The sequence below is a fragment of the Papilio polytes genome, unplaced genomic scaffold (assembly GCF_000836215.1).
Source record: "Papilio polytes unplaced genomic scaffold, Ppol_1.0 DF821400.1, whole genome shotgun sequence".
Lineage (NCBI taxonomy): Eukaryota > Metazoa > Arthropoda > Insecta > Lepidoptera > Papilionidae > Papilio > Papilio polytes.
Window position 1 is genome coordinate 4924551 of NW_013527804.1, and position 23730 is coordinate 4948280.

The window sequence follows — 23730 nt, forward strand, 5'->3', positions numbered from 1 at the left end:
CTTTTTATCCCGGGATAAGTTACGGTTCCCGTGGGATTCATTAATTTAGTTTTTTAATGTTTACTCGATCATTCTGCAACGGTTCAACATATCTTATTGAAATTTGGCACAGATGTAAAACAAAGTCTGGAGTATACATGGGATAAACTTCATCCCCGAGGTGTCCGATTCCCGAGGGATACGTAGCTTTTTGTTATTTATATATAATAGTTCGTATGTTTTCTAATACCACGCGGACAAAGTCGCGGGCAACAGCTCGTTATTTATTTTTCTTACTAATTCTAATTCATTTTTTATCTAAATAATTTTGCTTTGTTGTTAATAATTACTATTTTGCTCTGTTAAAAGAAATATCAATAAATATGACCTATTTATAAATAGTCAACGTTTTCAATAACGTTAATTTAACTTACATCAAAGATTAAATCTTTACAAATATCGTATTTAGTTTGTTTTCCTTCATGTTTATTAATTTCAAACTTTTCAGGTGCTCTTCTGATATTATATAAGGCTACTTTAACGGGAACCTCGGATACGAACAATAAGAAGAGCGTCTAAGAGCGCTCGTGGGAAGATCGAAGACTCTAACTTGAATTTCCCTTCCATAATGAGAGTATAAATTTATCTTTTGAAGTCGATATAAGTAGCAATTTTGACCTCACTTATAAATGTATTTTATAAGGTTTAATCTTTGATATAACTTTATTAAAGACCTTGACTATTTATTAAAAAGGACTTATTGTTATTTCTTTTAACAGAGCAAAACAGTAATTATTAACAACAAAGCAAAATGATTTAGATAAAAAAATAGAATTAGTAAGAAATAGAAATTATAATCACAACACAATAAGGTGGCAAATAGCACGCGATCACCTATTTCGCCAAAAAAACTAAGCGACTGCTGCCCATAAAATCCTCCTGTCATTTGGAGTTAGAACAACATTTATGAAAGTTACTCATACGTCAAGAGTTGATTGTAAGATGCCTGTTCTGCGTATTTAATATCGTATCTTTTAATTTAACACTAGCATTGTTTAGACACCAATAAGCGACCTTTAAAAAAGTAGAATATGGAAAAATGATGTTCTTGTCTACTTTATTATTTTAAATATACACATGTAATTTGCGAATGTGTAGTAAAATTTGTTATTGTAAACAATTTAGTATGTTCAAAAATATATAAAAAGCTATTTATTCGGTAAAACCTAGTGTATACGTGAATCTGTAAAATGTTCTATAAATTCACGTTCAAATAAAAATAAACTAGATGTTGAAAATTTCAACTCCAATGGCTAATTATTTTACGGTAACTCTGTTAAATGTTAAAGTCTATTATAGAGAAGTACTCGTAGTTACTTGCGCAGTTTACTAGAAAGGTTTAGAACGATCAAAATACAGTACGTAAACAACAAATTCCCGGTATTTATGTAAACTTTAATAAAGGTTTGTCTTAACAGAAACAACGTGGTAATTTAATTAACCCCAAAGGCGTTGCTTAAGGCTTACTGCGTACGGTGGCTTAGTCGTTATTGCCGGTAAAGTCTTAAACTATACTTTGGAATATGCTAACACATTATGATACTAGATATTACTACGAACTAAGAAAACATTAACATTACAAACGAAAACCGGAATCGGCTAAAAAAGCGAAAACGTCGTTGTTTCTATGGTCATGGTATTACTACGGGTTTGACGGCCCTGTAGTACGCAGATGTCAAAGTAGGCTACCGCTGTTCAAGATGTATTTAGAAGCAGTGGAAATCGATAGGAAATAAAAAGAAATAAAAAGGTTTGCTTATAGCCAACATGATATTCCTAAGTGTAGTAAATATAAAAAAAACTAGCTGTTCCCCTGCGGCTTCATCCGCATGAAATTATGAAAATTTTACTTTATTGTTTACATTTGTCAAATTATCAATAGCAAATGTCAAAATGACATGACATGACAAACCTTAGCAATCTTTCTTTCTTGATGTTGGCAGCAACTTATGGTCTCTTTCCCCCATGAGGGTTTATATCCAAAATGTCCTAAATTTAACGGCGTGAAAATATATAGCCTAAAGCATGACGTAAGTGTAGGGATTTTTATTAAAAAAAGAATTATTCAAAAATATGCTGTAATTGCTGACATCTTAGGCAACAAAGAAGTGTGTGTTTACGCTTTATTATAATAGTATAGATGGGTGTTTTTTTAATGTAGATTTGCACTATTTTTTTAAACTGCTGGATATATTAATAAATGAAAAGTCTAGAATTCTATAGAAGAAATCAGCAAGATCGCTACAAAGTGTACAACAGCGAGTTATTGGGTCGCCCTCGCTTCAAAATTAAATTGTAACATTTCCGCTAAGTTGTGGAACTCTAAATTAAATGAGAAGAGCGTAAGCTTGGATTTTATAAATGAAGTTGCACATTTATTACAACCATATTCTTTATTATTTTACTTATGACATTTTTATATAAAACTAACTTTCGCCCGCGATTCCGTTTGCGTGGAATTAAAAAAAAAGCGAGTAGCTTATGTGTTTTTCCAGACTATCCTCTACATCTGTACCAAATTTCATCAAGATCCGTTAAGCAGTTTAGGCTACAAACTCTAACAAACATCCATCCATCTAAACTTTCGCATTTATAACATTAGTAAGATTAGTAAGATTTAATGAAAAAATCTTGTTTAGATAGATGGACAGATCTCAATGAAATTTGGCAAAGATGTAGAGGATATTCTGGAAGATCTACATATACCACTTGCTTTTGTTTGTTGTAATTCCACGCGGGCGGATTCACGGCAAAAAGCCAGCATTTAATGTTTATACAGTCTCCTACCTTTGAATAAAGAAAGTATAATTTGATTGTGTGAAAGAGGATATGCTCAAGAAGGTAGTGAATTCAGATTTGATGGTTGGTATAGACGTATGGAGTAGTACATACTGTGTCGACCCTCCTTAGGGTAAAGGAAGTCGATGATTTGTATAATTTTTAAATAGTGGAAATTATTATTTTAGCACCCATTGTAATTATGCAATAACTACCTTAAGTTTAAAATATTATGTTCATGACTAGCTAAACCTTTTTCCTATTAAAACATGATAACTAAAGTATACCAACAGTACGTTAAAATATCTGTGTTATTTTTTTAAATAGAGATGTCATTCAAATACAGTTTATCCGTAAAGTCTTTATTTTTGCTGTGAGCATACTTTTTTCAGTTCGCCAATTCAGGTTTTTGCTGTGAACTAGAAAAATACACAAGTTTTTGACGGACTTTTTTTCTTTATTTGTTCGTTATACAAGTTTTGATAGTCAAATGGATTGGTGAAAAATAGTGATTTAATTGACGCCACAGCGATTTTGATAAAAATACTCAGTCATTTCAGAATCTCACTCAAGATCTACAACGAAAATTTCTGATAAATCATTGGTAAAGTCACCAACAATGTTTGTCTTATATTTGTGGAGTATCGAGCGTAATACACCAACAACTATGATACAAATTTTCTCGATGATGTTACAAATACTTTTCCTTAAGTTTTACGTGCTGGGTCCCCTGATCTGTACGATTTACTGTTGATCTGCATCCCTCTTTTTTCCTTAGAAATTGAGATAACAATGTTTTGTCAAAAATCACTTTAAATTAGCAAAAATATAGGAAATATGGATAGGTGTTTTATAAATAGTTTGTGCTTAAAATATTTCAAGTAGACAAATAAATTCACAATGAAAATTCAACTACAATGTAGCATTGTTTCAAAAGTGCAATAAAGCTTAAAAGTTTGAGCGTTACAAAGCTCGAAAGTACAAACGACCACAATGGAATTCAAAAGCCATCTAACAATACACAAGGAATCAAGCTCGACTTGTACACCACCTACTCTACTACTTGGGAGTTTAAAGTTAATTTAAACAAGTAAACTTTTGACGTGTTAGGGACGGTATATTCATGCCAATAGATCGCACACGTCCATCATCTCATCATCTACCTTTTTATCCTAATCTTGCAAGTTCGGCGCGACAGGTTTTTGTCCTCAACATAACTCATACGTCATCTTAGTCATCATTTCCTTGATCATGTCAACTTTCACGCAATCTACTATCTCTTTGTAAGTCTACCTCTACCAGTGTACGTGCATGAAAGCTGCATTTACTTTGAATAGTGAAGTGTTAGTTATAGGCGTGTATAACTGCTATATGCCAGTTAACCTGCCAGTAACACGATATTTGATTTTGTGACAACTACGAGCTTGAATAGTGAAGGATTGGTCGATGTTGGTTTGATACATGATATTGACAAGTCTCGTCCTGTACGTTCCCGTGAACATTTTACTGGTTACACCAGAGCCCGTTACTGGCATGTGTCAGGTTTCACGCCTATTTTATTGATGTGTGTGTACCCGCCCTTACTGTTGGTGTCGACTTTAATCACAATTGAATTAATACATAGTGTTATTCTTCATAATCTCTTTATACGAACAGAAACAGTAATTAGTGTTCAGGCAGTATAACCCCACTATTATACTGAAACGCTTATAGTTTGTAAGGAAATTCAATACCTAAGCAAACATCCTTTTTGACTTTTAACATCAAGGGTCAACGAACTTTATACGTGTATCCATCTAGAGAAAAGGTAAGTCAGAAATAAAAATAACCACAAAAACTTTTAAGTATATCATTCGTCTGACACTAACACTCCATATTCAAAGCTCTATAAATCTTCGAACCGTAATAACTTATCCAGTTAACTGTACATAATGTAACAAATATGCCACAACACATATACAATATGTAAATGCTGAAAATTTATAGTAATTTGATTCCGACCCTGGTTAATAGTGTGAGGCAATTAACATGCATATGGAGGATAAAGATCATGTTAACGATTTGTCTATTAAACAGTAATTTATTGCTTGTAGGGTTGATATTAGTGGAAAATAGGATTAAAGCATAGTCCTTCTAGATTATGCAATACAAACTAAGAGTAAAAGTTTGAATATGGATAGTATTAGACAACTTATTTAATTGATACTGTCGCTTTTAACTCAGAGCAATACTTCTCGTCAAGACTTAGGATGCGCGCCAAATCTATCCATACTTCTAGTGACATTGACAGCTGTCAGCTAGGGACGTGACGTTTATGCCGATAATCTAGAGTTGCGCCAATTCTATAGCACGGTACTAATTTTATTCCTAACAATAGCTACAAAGGTAGAGGAAAACCGAATAGGATGGATTATGTGAAACTAACTATCGTCCGCGAATCCGAACGCGAAGGATTAAAAAAAAAGTTAGTAGCATATGTGTTTTTCCAAACTATCTTCTACATCTATTCAAATTTCAGCAGTTAAGGCGACAAACTCTAACATCTAATTTTATACTTTCGCATTTATAATATTAGAAAAAGTAAGAAGTGAGATATGCATGAGAAGGGAGTAAATTCAGATATGACGGCTGATGTATGGAAGACTAGTGAAAAGATTCTTCGTAGTGAAAAGTTTTATAAAATTAAGAAAGAAAAAAAAGTGCTATTTAAATACTCAATTTGCCTCACTTTTATCTGTTTTCTAGTTCATTATTACCTTTAATTAAAGTAATAAGGGCTTAAAATTAACTTTGCTCCGTCACGTCCGCTATTTACTGCATTGTATTTTCCTTATACATTTCCAGCATAATACAGATCAGATTAAATTGCTTTGTGAATTTTTAATATCGTCCCTAAATCTGGATGTCGGGAATTATTACGAAGAGAAAAACAATTAACTCACGATTAGGTTTTGTTCAATTTACATAAACATATTACGTACTTGCTGTTTGTCGCGTCTTCGTTTGCGTGGAAATATGATAAACAAAATTATGATAAACACCTATGTTACTCAGTGATAACTTAGCTATTTATTGGTGAAAGAATTGTTAAAATCGGCCCTGTAGTTTTTGAGTTATTACAGAACATACAAAAATACAAATATTCCCTCTTTATGATACTGGCAACGATTACATCAATGGTCAGGACATTCCAAAAAATGTACGACATATAACTTTTTAGTTTTTCAATAATGGGTAATTATCGTACATGTGTTTTTTGGATGGATCTTACATATATCATAAAAGAGAAATAATATATGACAAAAAGACTACTTACTTTTTTTAAATTCCGTACGAATGGAGTCGCGGGTGAAAGCTATAATAAAATAGATAAGGGAATACAAATTCTTATACATGTCTGATAAAATTATGTGTGTTAATTAATGGAAAGATATGATATCTAATTACAGCTAAAAGCCCCTTTGCCTCCGCTCTCGGATACTTTCTTTTTCCTTCCAATTTCTACTTCTAAAGTAATACAGTTGACTATGATATAGAAAAATAAACATATTTAGTAAGTTGCTTTTAGCAATAAATTGATATAAAGATTTTTTTAATATTAGTAGATTTTTGTTAATCTATAGTAATATAATAAAGCGTAAACACACACTTCTTTGTTGCCTAAGATGTCAGCAATTGCGGCATATTTTTGAATAATTCTTTTTTTAATAAAAAGCCCTACACTTACATTACGCTTTAGGCTACATATTTTCACGCCATTAGACTTATGGGTTAATATTTTGGAGAAAAACTCTAATGTGGTAAAGAGACCATAAGTTGCTGCTAATATCAAGGAATCAAGGTTGTCATGGTTTGACATCACGTCATGTCATTTTGACATTTGCGATTGATATTTTGACAAATGTAAACAATAAAATGAAATTTTTATAATTTTATGCGTATGAAGTGGCATGGGAACAGCTAGTTTACTAATATTTCCTTTAACCATTCCAACAAAGCTCTAGGTTTGTGCTAGGATATGGTTCGCGACAATAGTTAAACGGGATTCGAACCCTAAACCGTAAGATCGGTAGTCCGTACAAAAAACCATTAGGCTATTGGCGCTAGCGGTGGTTTATAAGGTGAATTTAAATTTGTTTCTTTCTGATTTCAGAGGTTTACAAATACGCATTGAAGAATTTTCTTCAACAAAAATATATTTATATTACAGTTGTAAAATGTACGTAAGTATGTGGTTTTGTATACATATGTGAGGGAGTAACTTTAAGGTACAAAGTTTAACACAAGGGTTTAGTAGAAACTTGTTAAGATGTGTCGATAAGTTAAATTAAGCTGAAAGGTTTCACCCATATTTGATTTATTACAATAAGTTAACAAACTTCATTTTAATATTAACCAAACGTTATATTGGTTTTTTATAATGCGTATTTAACTGCTACTCAAATTGATAAATCTAAGTAGAATTAGAGCTGATACCTTTGACTAAAATATCGCACATCTTTCGTGCGATTGTCGATTGTTTCGCAGCCCATTCAACTGTTTCGTTGCACAACTAACCGTCGAGTAGTGTGCGTACCTCCATGTAAATCTTACTAATCTTACTAATATTATAAATGCGAAAGTTTAGATGGATGGATGGATGGATGTTTGTTAGCGTTTGTAGCCTAAAAGGCTGAACGGATCTCCATGAAATTTTACACAGGTTTAGAGCATAGTCTGGAAGAGCACATAGGCTACTTTTTATCCCGGGAATAGTTACGGTTCCCGTGGGATTCATTAATTTAGTTTTTTAATGTTCACTCGATCATTCTGTAACGGTTCAACATATCTTATTGAAATTTGGCACAGATATAAAACAAAGTCTGGAGTACACATGGGATAAGCAAGCTTAATCCCAGAGAAATGTCCGGTTCCCGAGGGATACGTAGCTTTTTGTAGTTCATATAGTTCGTATGTTTTCTAATACCACGCGAACGAAGTCGCGGGCAACAGCTCGTCCCAAATATTAAGTACAATAAGGACTTCGTTATTATCCTTTTTATTTGATCACTTGTTATTAAAATTTCGATCTTCCTGTAAAATTAATTAATTATGACAATAACTTTTATAAAAAAATTACTCTTACCCGTCTAAAACATCATAGAGAATGTAAGATTTTTATCGTAAATTACCAATAACTTAAATTAGCAATCTGTCTGGTGTCAGGTGAACATTTTTCTAACAATTGATTGATAAGGGTTCCCAAAGGGTTAACTTTGACACGAATATTGTGTACTTTTTTACCGACATTATTTAAGTAGAAAATAAATTAATTTGTATAAACTTGATCGACGTTTAATAAAAGGAGTATTTTTTATATATTACACCTATTACCTATATAAAAGTATACATTAATATTTTTACTACATTCGTCACTTGCCAAACATAACATAAATGATTCCTATAATCACCTCCCTCAGTCTGTGTGGAATTAAAATAACAAAAGTAAGTAGCCTATATGTTCTTTCAGACCATCCTCTACATCTGTACCAAAAATCATCGAGATACGTTAAGCAGTTTAGGCTACAAGCAAACACACATCCGTCCACCCAAACTTTCACATCTTACTAATATTATAAATACGAAAGTTTAGGTGGATGGTTGGATGTTTGTAGCCTAAACGGCTGAATGGATCTCGATGAAATTGGCATAGATGCAGGGGACAGTCAACACACACATAGGCTATTTATTTTTATTTATTTTTATTCCATGTGTACAAAGTCGTGGGAGAAAGCTTGTTTATAATATTAGCAACAAGTAAGATATATTTCCTAATTGATAAGATCGATTGTATCTGTTTAGGGCCGTTCTAATCGTCAACATAACTCTTTATTACGCTCTATTGAGATAAAGTAGCGCAACATAATATTTATGTCCCGAAATAGAGAATGATTATGTAGTACGGAGTAATTACGAAAATAAATCGTATTCTCATAACATACGGCTTATTATAGCTTGAGAAATACGTTAAAGATATTAAAACATTATTTGTTAGACAAATAAAAACATTTGTAAACATATATGAAAGTTATAGGAATCTGAAAATAGACAATGTTGTATTTAATAATATTTATTGGATACAAAATGAAGAAGTAAATATGAGTACACAATGAAAATGATAAAAGAATAAACTTCAAAACTAGTACTTTTTATATTTAAAAAGATTAAAAAAGTTATAGTTCCCTTCAATATACTCTCTGTGCGTCCCTTTCTCTGTCTATTGTTAGCATTAGCGGATGTCTAGGCTAAGTATACTTCCTTATTTGCTTTTTGCGCTTTTTTCGCTTCAATTGATCATTTTCTACCCTATTTTGGAGAAAAATTGTGTAATTCAACTACTATGTTTAAGATTTACCAAAACGTATAGAAGTACATATAACGTATGACTTTACGAAGTTAAATTTGCAGGATAAATTGATAAAGTTGCTTCATGTTATTTACGATACTTTCCGTAGTAAAATTAATTCTATTTTCTTAATAAATTTCGATGCAGAATATCGGAGTACAAGATTAATATGCTTGAACGGAGAGCTTTGTTTCCGAACAATGCGGGAAATGAAATTGAAATCGGTTTTAATAGGGCAGATTTTAGTATTTCCGGCGCCCTAGACAATATTTCAACGGCGTTTTTAAACTGCAAACCCAGGCGTAAAAAGGCATAGAGAGACACGTGTGGCGTCTCTTTCTCTTTGGCGCCCTGGGCGGTCACCCTACCTTGCCCTAACCTAACGCCGGTATTGGGTTTACAATTGTCATTTCGTCAACAAAGATTAATTTTAATGCACACGCATATAAATGACGCATATAAATGATTTTTAAACTACGGGATTCTACTTTCAAAACACATTTTTATAATATAAAGTGACAATAAAGTGACAGTAAACAGCCACCGTATTTCGCCAAAATAGCGAGAGGTCTGTTACCCATAGACTTCCACAGTTGCAGATGTCTTGCTGCCTGTAGTTAACAAAGGAGGGGACGCAAGATAAAGGAAATTTCCCCTATCTATGCAATCCCTCGCCAAATCCTCGCCTACTATATATTTTTTTATTACATAAGGAGGCAAACGAGCAAGCGGCCACCTAAATCCGACAAAATGGCGAAGCGACCGCTGCCCATAGATATCCGCAATTGCAGATGCGTTGCCTACCCTTATCCGACGGAGGAGGAGACGCACGTAAGGGGGATATATTCCCTTACCATGCTTTTGCTCCACCGTCGAATCCACTTCCACTTCCCATCCTCTACTTATAAGAAAAGGGTAGTAAAGAGAAAGGGACATAAATTAGCCCCTGTCACCACACTCATCAGACGAAACACGGAATTGCTTCCATTTCACGCCTGTCTTCTGTGTGGTCGTGGTATTACACCGGGCGTGCCGGCCCATTCGTGCTAAGATGTTACAGCGATCATACAACTGTTTATACTATGAAAGGTGTAGAAAGTAGAAAGTCCTCGGTCTTTTATTATTATTATTTTATTTATATAACACATGGAAAACTTACAACTTAATTAATCTAAGTAACTAGATGACTGAGAGCCAACAAAAAGTCTTCGCTTGTAGCAGAAATCAATGACAGGTACTGCAGCTAGCTACTAAATAGTTATTAAAAATGTAAAATAGGTCACAAAAGATATAAAGTATTAAAAATATTAGTAACAGTTCATGTTTTAAACAAAAAAGTCAAGAGCTAAGTGTCTTCTTGCCGTGGACACGCTTGTTGTGAATGGATCGAGATCGTGCTGCTTACAGATGTTGTTAAAGTTTATTAGTTAATTAAATTTAGAAGTGCTATTTCAAAACTGTTAAACCGTTGTGTTACACCTTCATTACATTAAGTAACGGGCTTTTGGTGAATTGAGTTAAATTGGTGAATACATAACGTTAGTTAGAAAGTTAACCCGCTACGGTTGGCATTGCTGTTCTTTTCGGGGATCGCTTGCCGCGGGCTGGCCAATACAAACTGAATTGCGGTTTGGCGAACTGCCAATGAAATTCTACACCAGGTCCTATAAATGAAAAAAAAGCAGTTAATTTTTAAAACGTTTTAGTTTTTTACCTGCAAATTGAATATCGATTTTATCTTACAGATAATTTATGCATTCACAAAAAATAAGTCTCTTGTAGATTTTGTTTATAGAAGTAACTATTGAAAATATCTACTTTCAAGGAAGTTTACACAAAAATTCAGAAATTGGCTACAATTAAAGACAAAGAGTAGTACAATCAAAGAGTTCTGAAAGAGGTTTTGATTTCATTTATCTTTTGTCTTCTTTTTATCAGAAGGTGGCAAACGAGCGAACGGCCTGAATCTGCCGAATCCGAAAACTATAACGTAACCATCAATTAGTCCATCAACCATTAAAAATTTCCCTATTGATAACATTGAGCAAAGTTATTCAGAAACAATAACATATTAAATTAAATAACAGACGATGGTTCATGAGAGAAACTCACGTAACCCAACCGAAGGCAGAAAACTTTTCACATTACAACTTTATTCGAGCAATGTTGCAAGCTTTAATTTCTGTGTGATTTTCTCAATACAACTCCGGTTATTTGTTTGATAGTACCTATCTCTACTTAATGGATTTTTTTTTATAAAAATGAACATTTTTATTGATGTTATATCAACTAGAAGCGTCAATAGCCTAATGTTGAAAGAGAATTTCCACGTGGTTGAGAGTTTAAATTTCCTTCTTTTCAGTTACTACTGTTAGCTTTTTGACTACTTTGACGTATTCTGTATTCTTGAAGGTTGTTAGTCTGCGCTATAAATCAGTACCATTTGTCATAATTTGAAATAGCGATACAAGCTTTGTAATTGTGATCCAAAACATTATTTAAAATATTTATGACATGGTTTTAAAATGTCGTAATTGTGTCGTCGTCGTGTTTGTTATGTTAATAATCGGATAGTAGTCGGATGTCAGAATAAGGGTGTTGCATTAGCTCGACGACACGACGGCCATATTGGTAAGGTATTCTGTGCAAATTGGAAGAAAACATAAGAGGTAATAAAGACTATATTTTATTAAGGCATAACATGGCTGTGACGCCCATACTACGTAGCGATATTAAAATATGTTGGCTATAGAAAGTGCGTGAAACGTGCCTTTTAATAACATAACAATACGAAAATTACAACACATATTTGATTGTAATGAATGCAGCATGTATGCAAGATTAGTATTTTTGTATTTATTGAATTAACTCCAAAACTACCGGCCCGATTTTAAAAATTCTTTCACCGTTTGAAAGATTATTTACCTGTGAGTAACATGGTTTTCATCATTTTTTAATTTCACGTGAAGGAAGTCGCGGATAAAGGATATAGTACTTGCAGAGTATTGCAGGTTACTTCTGCTTTTTTGTTTTTTGCGTTTCCTCTTTATCTCTACAGTATACATACGCTATCAACTATTAAAATCAGTCAATTTTGCACATTGCTCAGCAATACTAAGAAAGGGTAGACCGTGATTTTGTATTACAATTCCGTTATTCCATGAAATCTAAAAGGAGGGCCATTGAACTCTGAACATCACGTCCAATACTACCCACTGGATTTAAATTCTAAGAATATTTACAAGGGAGTACTTAGAGCGAAACATCGAGAATATACCAATTAGTTATAAGAATGGGGTTTTACAGCCCCCGCAAACTACAGACTGAATCTAACTAAAGCTAACTTCGACGGGTTTTCGACAGGACTTTTACTGGAGGGTAGCTGACATGGATAAGCATATTATTGGTTACTTTTTTTAATTCTGCGATGTCATAATGGCGTAATGGGTGGTCCAATTTTACGTTAACGAAGTTTGTGGGCGACAGCTCGTTATTACATAATGATTAAACGCCCGACAAAACTATCATACATTGATAATCTAATCTATAACTAAGCTTGTTGACTTAAGCGCCAATAGCCTAAAAGGTACGGACTACCGATCTTGCGGCCGAGGGTTCGAATCCCGCCATTCGACTATTGTCGTGAACCGTATCCTAGCACAAGCCTAGAGCTTAGTTGGAATGGTTAAGAGAAATATGAGTAAATCTACTAATCATCTCCAAAATGCAATACGTTGCACAAACGTTGCATAGTTTCGTCTTACCCTTAATTTTTGGTAAAATTAATTAAGAGCACAATTACGAAAAAAAAACACGTAACCTCATATCGCGAACTCTAGTCGTAGTTTCCGTAATCGGAGTAACTAAACTTTACGTGGAGTATGTTACAATAGAACTTTGGATGAATCGATTTTCACTTCCATAAGCGTCGTAGATCACAAACTTTGTGAGATGTAAAGTCAAGCACTTACCTCTATTTTCATTACCGAAACATGTCCATCAAGAGTAATGTTATCTCATAATTTTCAAAAGGAATGAAAGAGACAGGGACATGTTTTTGTAAGCCATCAGAAATTTGTCATTTTATGGGACAAGGAAACGATCAAAGTTACCAATGTTTTGAACATATTGTACAGTCAGCTTAATGAATGTACTTATATTTACAAAACATTAGAAATCACTATAGGCTGTGAGTTTTAAATACATTATACAAGAATCTATCAATAACGTGAATGAAGCATTCATAGTCGGAAGTATCCGATAGATAGTGTCTACATTTTTTTAAACCGAGCGTACACAATTTACTAAGAGTTTGTAAATGTAGACATGTTTACGCAGCCGACTGTACATCAAAACAAGGAAACTAAACGAAGATTTTGAGGAACAGATAGCCTTTTTTTTATAACATAAGGTGGCAAACGAGCAAGCGGCCACCTGAAACCGCCAAAATGGCGAAGCGACCGCTGCCCATAGACATCCGCAATGCAGATGCGTTGCCTACCCTTACACGACGGAGGAGGAGACGCACATAAAGAGGATGTTTCCCCTTCCTATGCATCTCCTCCACCGTCAAATCCACTTCCTCTTCCCAACCTCTCCCTGTAAGAAAAGGGTGGTAAAGAGAAAGGGACTTAAATTAGGCCTCCAGCACCACACTCATCAGACGAAACACGGAATTGTTTCCATTTCACGCCGAAGCATACTTGATGGCAAATAACAACCAATCTATGGCATAATATATAAAAGGGACAAACAGACTATATTAGTTCTATAAAATATAGTTAAAACATCTCTCGAGAGGAATAAAAACAATTTATAAATATGAGCTGTCATAAGGTCATTAAACTTTTAGAAATATTACGTAACTATATGAGGTTAATGTAACTCCGCTCGGTGGAGTAATAAATTAAATTGCGGTACTTCGTATTATTATTTTATGACACATAAGAGAGTTAAAAAATATTAACCTCAAAAACATTATTCGTATTTCCTATAAAGTGTAAACTGGATCATATCTTACATTTTCCCTTTACACTTTTTTTCGTATTCATAATATTGTGCGTTAAATAAAATTAATGACTACTAAAGGAAGCGAAACACTTTATATTAACATCAAAGTAATTAAGTACTAATTTACAAAAAGAATTGTAATAAATTTTCGTCCATTATCTTTTAACAGTAGAAAAAATGGGAACAGGCGGAACAGTGAAGAATTGAAAACATTTTTCTGTACAACGTTAAAACGGACAACAGTTTATCTTTCAGTTAACTATTTTGCTTTACTTAGAAGTAATTAGCAAAAGAGAAAATGCCAATTAACAAATATAATGAGAAGTACTCAATAGAATATAGACTAAAAGAATAAATGGCTTGCATTCAAAATAAGAGAAGACATTTTCACATGAGTTTCTTTTAACGATTGAAGGACTTAATAAGTTTTTTTTACTGAGAATTAATCGTAGACAATTTCAGTTACATTTTTTCACTTAAAACGGTGGCGATAAGAATATGTTCATTGGAATATTTTTACATAATACCTCAATGAAAAATGATCAAGGTGTAATATAACACATTTCTTTTCATATGTAAAATTTCTTTGTATATATTCTGTGGTCGGAAAAATTTTTACGTTAGAAGTACCTGAGCGAAGAATTTTCAATTTATGTTGTCTCAAATTGTTCTTCATACATTGAAGAACATGATTAATATACAAATACATGAACATAATAATATAAAGAATTGAATTATTTAATTCACATACCAATGTAGTATTTTGATACATTCAATATGAATACAATGTATAACTTATCAAATGGAAATCTGTATCTCTACATTTATAGTTAAATTACATTTATTTTATAATATAAGGTGGCAAACGAACAAGTGACCACCTGAATCCACCGAAATGGAAAGCGACCGCTGCACATAAACATCCGATATTGCAGATGCGTTGCTTACCCTTAATTGACGGAGGCGGAGACGCACATAAAGAGGACATTTCCCCTTCCTATGCGTCCCCTCCACCGTCAAATCCACTTTTCCTTCCCATCATTTCCTCTTAAGAAAATGGTGGAAAGGGAAAGGGACTAAAATTAGGCCTCCGGCACCACACTGATCTGACGAAACTGGGAATTGCTCCCACTTCAAGCCTGTCTTCTGTATGGTCGTGGTATTGCTGGGGGTGAGCCGACCCATTCGTGTGAAGATGTTACCGCGTCAATGACCATTACTTAGTGTGTTGTTTTAAATTTATTCAAGGATTATTATTTTATGGAGGATATTTTCTATTGCGTGTCCTTCACCATTAAATCATCTTTCCCTTTCCATACGTAGGGAAAGGAACTAAAAATTAGCCTCCAGCGTACAGATAAAATGCGGAATTGCGCCCACTTTACGCCTTGGACCGGACGAGCTAGCCCTACAGTATGAAGATGTTATGTGGGTTCTACCACTATTGTGTTGCTGTAAATAATTCAATATAAAGGAATTGCTATGTTATAGAAACTAGGGGTTATAACTATTACCCGTATATTGAATCCTAGCTTCGAAACGATCTAGCCATTAGCACTAACGAGTATTAGCAGAGGAACCATTTGAAAGGGTAATATTCTTATAGGCAGTTTTCAATACCTTATAGCTACTATATCCATTTCATTTCAATAACTAAAACTAAAATAAACTTTTTAGTAAATATGTGTATTTTTTACTAGTTGTTGCTCGCGACTTCGTCTGCGTAACATTAAAAAAATAATACAGCCTATGTTACTCACTACTAACGTAGCTTTATAATAGTGTAAGAGTTTCTGAAATCGGCCCAATAGTTTTTGAGTTGAATTATTTAAACTTTCGTGAGATATTTTATCACTAACTAGCTGTTCCCCTGCGACTTCATCCGCATAAAATTATGAAAAAAGTATTTTACTGTTTACTTTTGTCAAATGATCAATAACAAATGTCCAAATGACATGACATGACAAACCTTAGCGATCTTGCTTTCTTGATGTTGGCAGCAACTTATGGTCTCTTTCCCACAATAGGGTTTTTATCCAAAATATTTACCCCCTAAGTTTAATGGCGTTAAAATATATAGTCTAAAGCGTGACACAAGTGTAGGGCTTTTTATTAAAAAATATGCTGTAATTGCTTACATCTTAGGCAACAAAGAAGTGTGTGTTTACGCTTTATTATATTAGTATAGATAGATAAGTATAGATTATCGGTGAGGGCACCGAAAAAAGTAGACGTGATAAAAGTCTAGCCCTACCATAGTTATTTTTATTGTGAATTTGACTTAGTAATAAGCTACTTGTAGTTGAACGGATACACTTTTTTATTATACTTTTCAGTTATGTTTTATTTCTAAGAAAGGTGTTAATCTTTGTCTGTCCGGATTTCGGTTGATTTGAATTTGTGATATTTTTTGAACGAATTTAAAAATGTCCCGTGAGTTTTCTGAAAAACAGGACAATGTTTTCCTCAGTTTCGGAATTACCAATAGTTTTGTTTGTTATTAATAAAAACTGTTCAATATATGGAATATTCCAAAACTCGACTTTATGAATTCCGGGAATAAATTCTCATTCATTTTCCATCGACCTTTTCGAAAAAGCAATAATAAAGTCAAACCTAATTTAGTCTAGATTCGAATAAACTACTAAACTAAAGTTTTAATTTTATTTACATATAGAAGGAAGAAGAAAAAAAGAGACAAGAGACTTATAAAGAGAAAGAAGAGAAGAGAAGAAAATATATTTTTGTAATGTTGCAAATTCGTTGCTTAATTAACATGGGGAGGATCGGAACAGTGTCATTTTCTTGTAAATTACCAAAACTATTTTCTGTCCGAACTAAATACCTAATACGCAGATAGTTTCGTACTAGAAATTCACGATATGGAGTTTATAATCTGAAATGGAGTGATCGTTTTCCACATATGGAGCCAAAGCCTTGCTTTATAGATTACCATACTCGTATTATAATGTGCCTTGTGGTGTGGTTTTGATAGCTTTTATATAGAGTGTTATAATAGAAATGTACATATGAATGTGTTACCAAATGGTTGACGACCCAAAGAAGCACCTTCAATAAATTAAAAACATTTTTCTTTTAATAAAATTTTTAGCTTAATCAAATCGATCCCTTTGTTATATTAAAAAAATCAATTTATACAAAAACATACCATTCACATAGATTCAATAAAGTAAGTCACCACTTAATAAATCCTCCACACTAAAAACTTCTTATGTAATATAAGGTGGCAAATAAGCAAGCGGCCACTGGAATCCACCGAAATGAAAAGCGACCGCTAGCAGACCGCGAAAGCGAGCAGGAGACGCAAATAAAGAGGACTTTTCCCCTTCCTATACGTCTCCTCTACCGTCAAATCCACTTTTCCTTCTCATCCTTTCCTCTAAGAAAAGGGTGGAAAGGGAAAGAGACTAAAATTAGGCCTCCGGCACCACACTCATCAGACGAAACGCGGAATTGCTTCCACTTCACGCCTGTTTTCTGTGTGGTCGTAGTATCACACCGAGCGAGCCGGCCCATTCGTGCGAAGATGTTAAAGCGGGCTCTACCACTGTTGAGACACACTTACAAGATGAGAAAGCCCTGTCTTGAATTTTCTGAAGTTCAGCAAATTTAAATCATTTGTATTTTGTTAATTTTTATAGATATAAAAAAAAAAAACAGCTATTAGTACATTTAGCAAGTCTGGGGATGTCTTTCAGCACTAGTTTAAAAGGAAACTAGCAACGAGAATAATATTGAAAAATAAAAAAGCATCATAAAATGGCAAGAATTCGACAACTGTAAAATCTGTGATTATGATCTAAATTATTTGATAGCTTATCGTCCGTTTTAAAGAAAGTTTTTCTTGCAAATGTTTTACATTCTTTGTATTTCATTTAACTAGGCCATTTTCATGAATTAAATTAATCGCACTCGATAAAGAGCCCGCTCGTCTGCCGGCCGTGGGGTAAATTGCGGAAAATATTCATTTGTTGTGGAAATTTGATTACCTAAATTGAAGCCTTCGATAGGCGTACACAGATCAACGTCCGACAGAGGCAACAAAAAAGGTTTACAAGAAGTGTAAATTATTTTAAAATTAAAATTTACTTTACATTTTTTTTACCTTGTATGTTAGTATTCTTCGATTAAATTATTGCATGTATCACTTTGGTACATTATACAAAGTCAATTTTCTCAAGATATTTAAGACGAAATTCTACTTTTGTGCATTCATATTGCATATCTATTAGTTTTTTTGTGACTTTTGATATATTGTTTTTCTGAGGACTGTATATTGTTGGTCTACAAAATATAATTTTGCGAGGCGTTATCTCTGTTTCTAATTATTCTGTGTATTATGTAAAAAGGACGCATGTTCCTTAATAGAAAATTTATTTTTAATCGTTCTGTAATGGCCTTGTCATGAACAAGATGTGAATATTTTCACACAGATTGAATTATCGTGTGATAAAATTTTAGCATGTAAAAACATTGGGTATACATAAAAATGTTTTTCTTTAAAATGTATTCAATACATTAAATTCACCTTTGTTTAGTTACACCAATACGAGTACTGCTTTAACTTTAACAACGTTGGAAAAATTCTTTAATAATCCTCTATTTTTCTTGCATACCTTGAATTTCTTTATCGTAAAATTTAATATCAATGTTTTATTATAAATTCTCGGATTTTAATATTTTTAATAAGTGCATTACCGTTAAAGAAAGAGTTTTTTGTAAAATGAAAGGAATATTTAACGTTAGTTATTTTTTTTTTCCTATTTTCTGTATCCCAAACAAATGCCAGCGCGCCTTACAAAGCCTTGTAAAAAATTAAGAACTGCAAGCAAAAAACAAACTAATAATACTGAAAGCAAAATAAAACAAAAATAAACACTACATTTTTAACAGAAGCTAAACTACAAACGATAGGATAATTTCGTGTTTTATTTAATCTTATGGAACATACAAACATTTTTACTTTATCTGTCCCTATTTTACACATTATTTTTATCCGTGTCTATTTTTTTATCTTTAAACATCTGTGACTTAAAACATTGACAATTGTAACTGTCAAAGACATAAACAAACTAATGTTTTGGTGTTTTTCAAATAAAATTTTGCGATGAATGAAGTATGTACGCCATGATAATATTCACCAACGTGGGTAGATTGGATAACGAAGAACTCACATTCAGAAGAAGGGCTTTAAGAGATGCTGTTATTTGTGTTGGCTGGATTAAAATCGCAAGTATTATTTCTCACAGTATATTTATTTTTCATAACAAAGTTTAATTAGTCGTTAGCGCCCGCAAGAATACTGTCCACGCATAACTCTCTCATTCAACAAAGTTTTAGTTAGAAGAAAAGGTCTGCGTTTGGCAATATTCTATACATTTCCTTACCGCGGATTATACTCGTTAACTGCTGCACGAAGCTTGCTTTACGATTAATCGAAGGCAGTATATACCGAGGTATCAACTAATAAAATTGCGTCTTAGGTAAACCATTATTTGCACGATTTGTTCTAAGACATCGCAAAGTTAGAATATGTCCACATACTGTCTTGTGGTTGTATGTACTGGAAGTTAAATTCTATTCCTCTTTCCCTTACCTTATTTACACTGTTGTTTTAAAGAGGAAACATTTGTATTTTTGTATTTTTGTATATATTGAAATAACTCAACTACTGGACCGATTTCAAAAATTTCACCATTAGAAAGCTACGTGATTGCTGAGCAATATATTTTACGTGAATGAAATCGCTAGCAACAGCTGGCTTCTTGTAAGAATAAGAATACAGTGGCAGAGCCCTTTCTTAAGTATCTTCACACGAATGGGTCAGCTCGCCCGGTGCAATACCACGACCATACAGAAGACAGGCATGAGGTGGAAGCAATTCCGCGTTTCGTCTGATGAGTGTGGTGCCGTCGGCCCAATTTTAGTCTCTTTCCCGTTCCACCCTTTTCTTAAAAGAAAAGGATTGGATGGGAAAGTGGTTTTGACGATGGAGGAGACGCATAGGAAGGGGAAATTTTCTCTTTTTTTGTGCGTCTTCTCCTCCGTTGATTTAGGGTAGGTAACGCATGTGCAATTGCAAATGTCTATGGGCCGCGGTCGCTTCACAATTTTGGCGGATTTAGGTGGACGCTTGCTCGTTTGCTACCTTATTATATTAAAAAAAAAGTAAAAGAGAAAGATTTGGCAAAGGCGAGGATGAAATTAAGAATTCATACCTGTAATTTTATAATTTTGTTCTTTTTTTGTGTTGACATTTTTTATATTTCTTCCAGAGCTCCGTGCTGTGTTATTTGATAATATTCTTCATGTCTTTTATGAATACAAGTACGACGATGGGTTACACGATACAAATTATGACGTTATTACCAATCGTACCTCAAGTTGTGCTTGCTGTTTTATTGTTCTTGGGAGCTGTAGAGGTTAGAATATCTGAAGAAACACAAAATCTATAGTGATGTTATAAAGAGGAAAGATTTGTATTTTTGTTTGTACTGAAATAACTTAAAAACTACTGACCGGATTTCAACAATTCTTGCACCATTCGAAAGCTATGGTATCACTAAGCAACATAGGCCACGTTTTAACTATTTTTTTTAAGTTCACGCGGGCGAAATCATAAGCAATAGCTAGTTGATTTATATGGAGAAATGTTGGAAGTTATAACTACATTTTAAACGTAAAATTATTACGATTACTTAGACTATCGTTGTTTGTTTGACATCGGGAAGCAGTGCTATAAATTCTAATGCTGAACTTGCGTTTGCATTTTCGAAGTCAATCCAATTTGAATTTTAAATGTTGGTTTGCTACTCGGATACTTAAGCGTAATAGTAACATTCCTTCTTTTAAATAAACAAAATTTAATAGCAATCTAAAATATTTTATGTATTTTATTACGCGATTCCGCGTCGCATTAAGAATAAACAAAAGTAAGTAAGCTACGTGTTCTTTCAGTCCAGACTATCCCCTACAGGTATACCAAATTTAATCGAGATCCGTTCAATCGTTCAAGCGACAAACTTTACCAAACATCTATCCATCCATCTAAACTTTCTTATTGTAAATTAGCAAGATTCAATTTTCACGTCTTGTTGCAATTAGTGTATGTAAATCTTTCTTCTTAGGAACCTTCTGCCCCCCACAGCCGCGTTGTGGAACGGTCTGTCGTCGGCGGTATTTCCAAACCAATACGACTTAGGGTCCTTCAAGAAGCGAGCCTATCATTTCCTCAAAGGCCGGCAACGCATCTGTAGTTCCTCTGGTGTTGCGGATGTCCAAGGGCGTTGTTGACCACCTTGGTGTTCACGCCACTCGTTTGCCCCCTTTTATTATATAAAAAAAAGTATTACGTAATCTTTAATTAGTGAGTATACTTCAAGACAGATTTAAAAAAAACTGGTATAATAACAGATTTTAAAATATGGATAAGTGCAGTGTTTAGTTCGTTTGGTAAATCGCAGGTGACAGCGTTATTAACGTTTACATTTTTTTTTGTAGCAACGTGTGCCCGTACTTCAATTGGCTATATGGATGTGCTTGGTGATCGGAGGTTACAATGCCTTGCTGGGAATAATAGGCTTTGCCTACTATATCCGGACTGGGTACCTCACGATGCATTTTCTGTTAGCTTTGATGTTTGCTATACTTGCTGTGTCAATATTTGGTAACTATTTTCGTATTTACGTTTGTAACTATACTATTTTAAACATTTTCGATCCAAATGATTAGACTATGTGACATAAATAATAATTCAATGACAAAGGATGCTGAAGTACAGGTTAATAATACCAAGTAATGTTATGGTATAAAAATGTGTTTTAATGACTTTATGTATACACTAGCTGTTCCCGTGTGGCTTCATCCGCATGATATTATAAAATCTTTATTTCATTGTTTGGATTTGTCAAATTCTCAACTGCAAATGTAACAAATACCGTTACGATAGTAACCTTGCTTCCTTAAAGCTGGCAGTTTGTAGTTTATGGTCCCTTTCCACATGAAGTATTTTCCTTACCGCCTAAGTTTAATAACATTAAAATATATAGCTTAAAGCGTGTCGTAAGTGTAGGGCTTTTTATTGAAGAAAGAATTATTCAAAAATATCCTGTGATTGCTGACATCCTACGCCACAAAGTAGTGTGTGTTTACGCTTTATTATATTAGTATAGAAGTATAGATATAGTCGCAAAAAAACGTTACTGATCTGTCAGTAGCTAAGGGAATATCACGTTACAATTGCGAGAACGTGTTTGTGACGTCATCGTCATAGTATAAGATTTGTTAGTTTATTTTACGCCCGGTAGGTGCGCTGTTCAAATGTAATACAAATTTTGTTAATAACGTTACATAAATTGTAACGAATTTTCATTATAAGTTCTTAGATGTATTCTTACCGTGTTCTCTATAATGTATTTTGTTTCAGCTGTATTGTGCAACGATATACTGATAATACAAAGTTACAAACAAGTGATATGCCCCCCTGTTCAAACATTGACATCGGATCCATGCGTAGTCCCAACATAAGATTCAATCATGAAAGAGTAAATAACGATTTAACATCGATTTGTTGTTTCTTCTCTAAATGTCGTGCCAACTTGTAACCTATATATAACTTAAACATATAAGGCTTTTAAAGATGTATATTTAAGTAATGTTACTAATGTTATAAATGCAAAAGTTTACATGGATGGATGTTTGTTAGAATTAGTCTAAACTGCTTAACGGAATTCGATGAAATTTGGTATATAGAATATAGAGAGAGTTTTGGACAAAAGCTAGTAGTATATACTTTTAAATGATACAGTGTGTGTATATACTTGTATGTAGCTTTGTCTATTCTTTTGTGACATGGGGACCATATTTTCTAAGTAAGGTTTGGGAAGAGTTATCTGATTAAAAACAATTTGTTGTATGTTACTATTCCATGTTTTTACTATTCCATATTTTTACTAAAGTGACGGGATATTTTATACATATGAAAAAGAAATTTAATCTAGCAAGTGGACGAAAGTTAATATTTTCTGAAAGCATAGTGCGTACCGTACTTCACTATCTACAAGATAGAAAAGATATAGAACTTTTCTATCAATTTAATAAATTGGTGTTATATATCTATTTTTATATGTCACCAATATTCATTACTTTCTGTGTTTGTATTGTATTTTTGTATTTGCAAAAGGCAATAAGATAGTTTTTGTCTTAACATCTTACTAATATTGTAAATGAAAAAGTTACGATAGATGAAAGTTTGTTAGAGTTTGTAGCCTTAACTGCTGAACGAATCTCGATGATATTTGGCACAGATGTAGAGGATATTCTAGAAGAATACATAGGTTACTCATTTTTGTATCTTTTTCTTTTACGCGGATGAAGCTTTGTGCAAAAGCTATTAATTTATGATCTAAGATAATTGGGAATGAAGTTCTTGTATTTAAAAATCTGAATTAAAAATTTAACATGCGTCTGTTTTAAATTTACAAAGTACTTTATAAATG

The 23730-nt window shown here is 33.3% G+C and overlaps 1 protein-coding gene across 1 annotated transcript; it reads left to right on the top strand.

The window, feature by feature from the left end:
- The first annotated feature begins 19291 nt into the window (after positions 1-19291).
- Positions 19292-22798, top strand: LOC106108829. Its single transcript, XM_013290108.1, has 4 exons — positions 19292-19462; positions 20509-20655; positions 21734-21899; positions 22659-22798. Exons 1-4 carry the CDS (start codon positions 19352-19354, stop codon positions 22757-22759), a joined length of 525 nt encoding a protein of 174 aa, XP_013145562.1. The 5' UTR covers positions 19292-19351; the 3' UTR covers positions 22760-22798.
- The last annotated feature ends 932 nt before the right edge of the window (positions 22799-23730 follow it).

Coding starts and splice junctions, on each gene's coding strand:
- LOC106108829 (XM_013290108.1), top strand. CDS start 19,352: ATGTACGCCATGATAATATTCACCAACGTGGGTAGATTGGATAACGAA. Junction 20,656..21,733: donor TGTTCTTGGGAGCTGTAGAG/GTTAGAATATCT, acceptor TTTTTTTTGTAG/CAACGTGTGCCCGTACTTCA. Junction 21,900..22,658: donor ACTTGCTGTGTCAATATTTG/GTAACTATTTTC, acceptor ATTTTGTTTCAG/CTGTATTGTGCAACGATATA.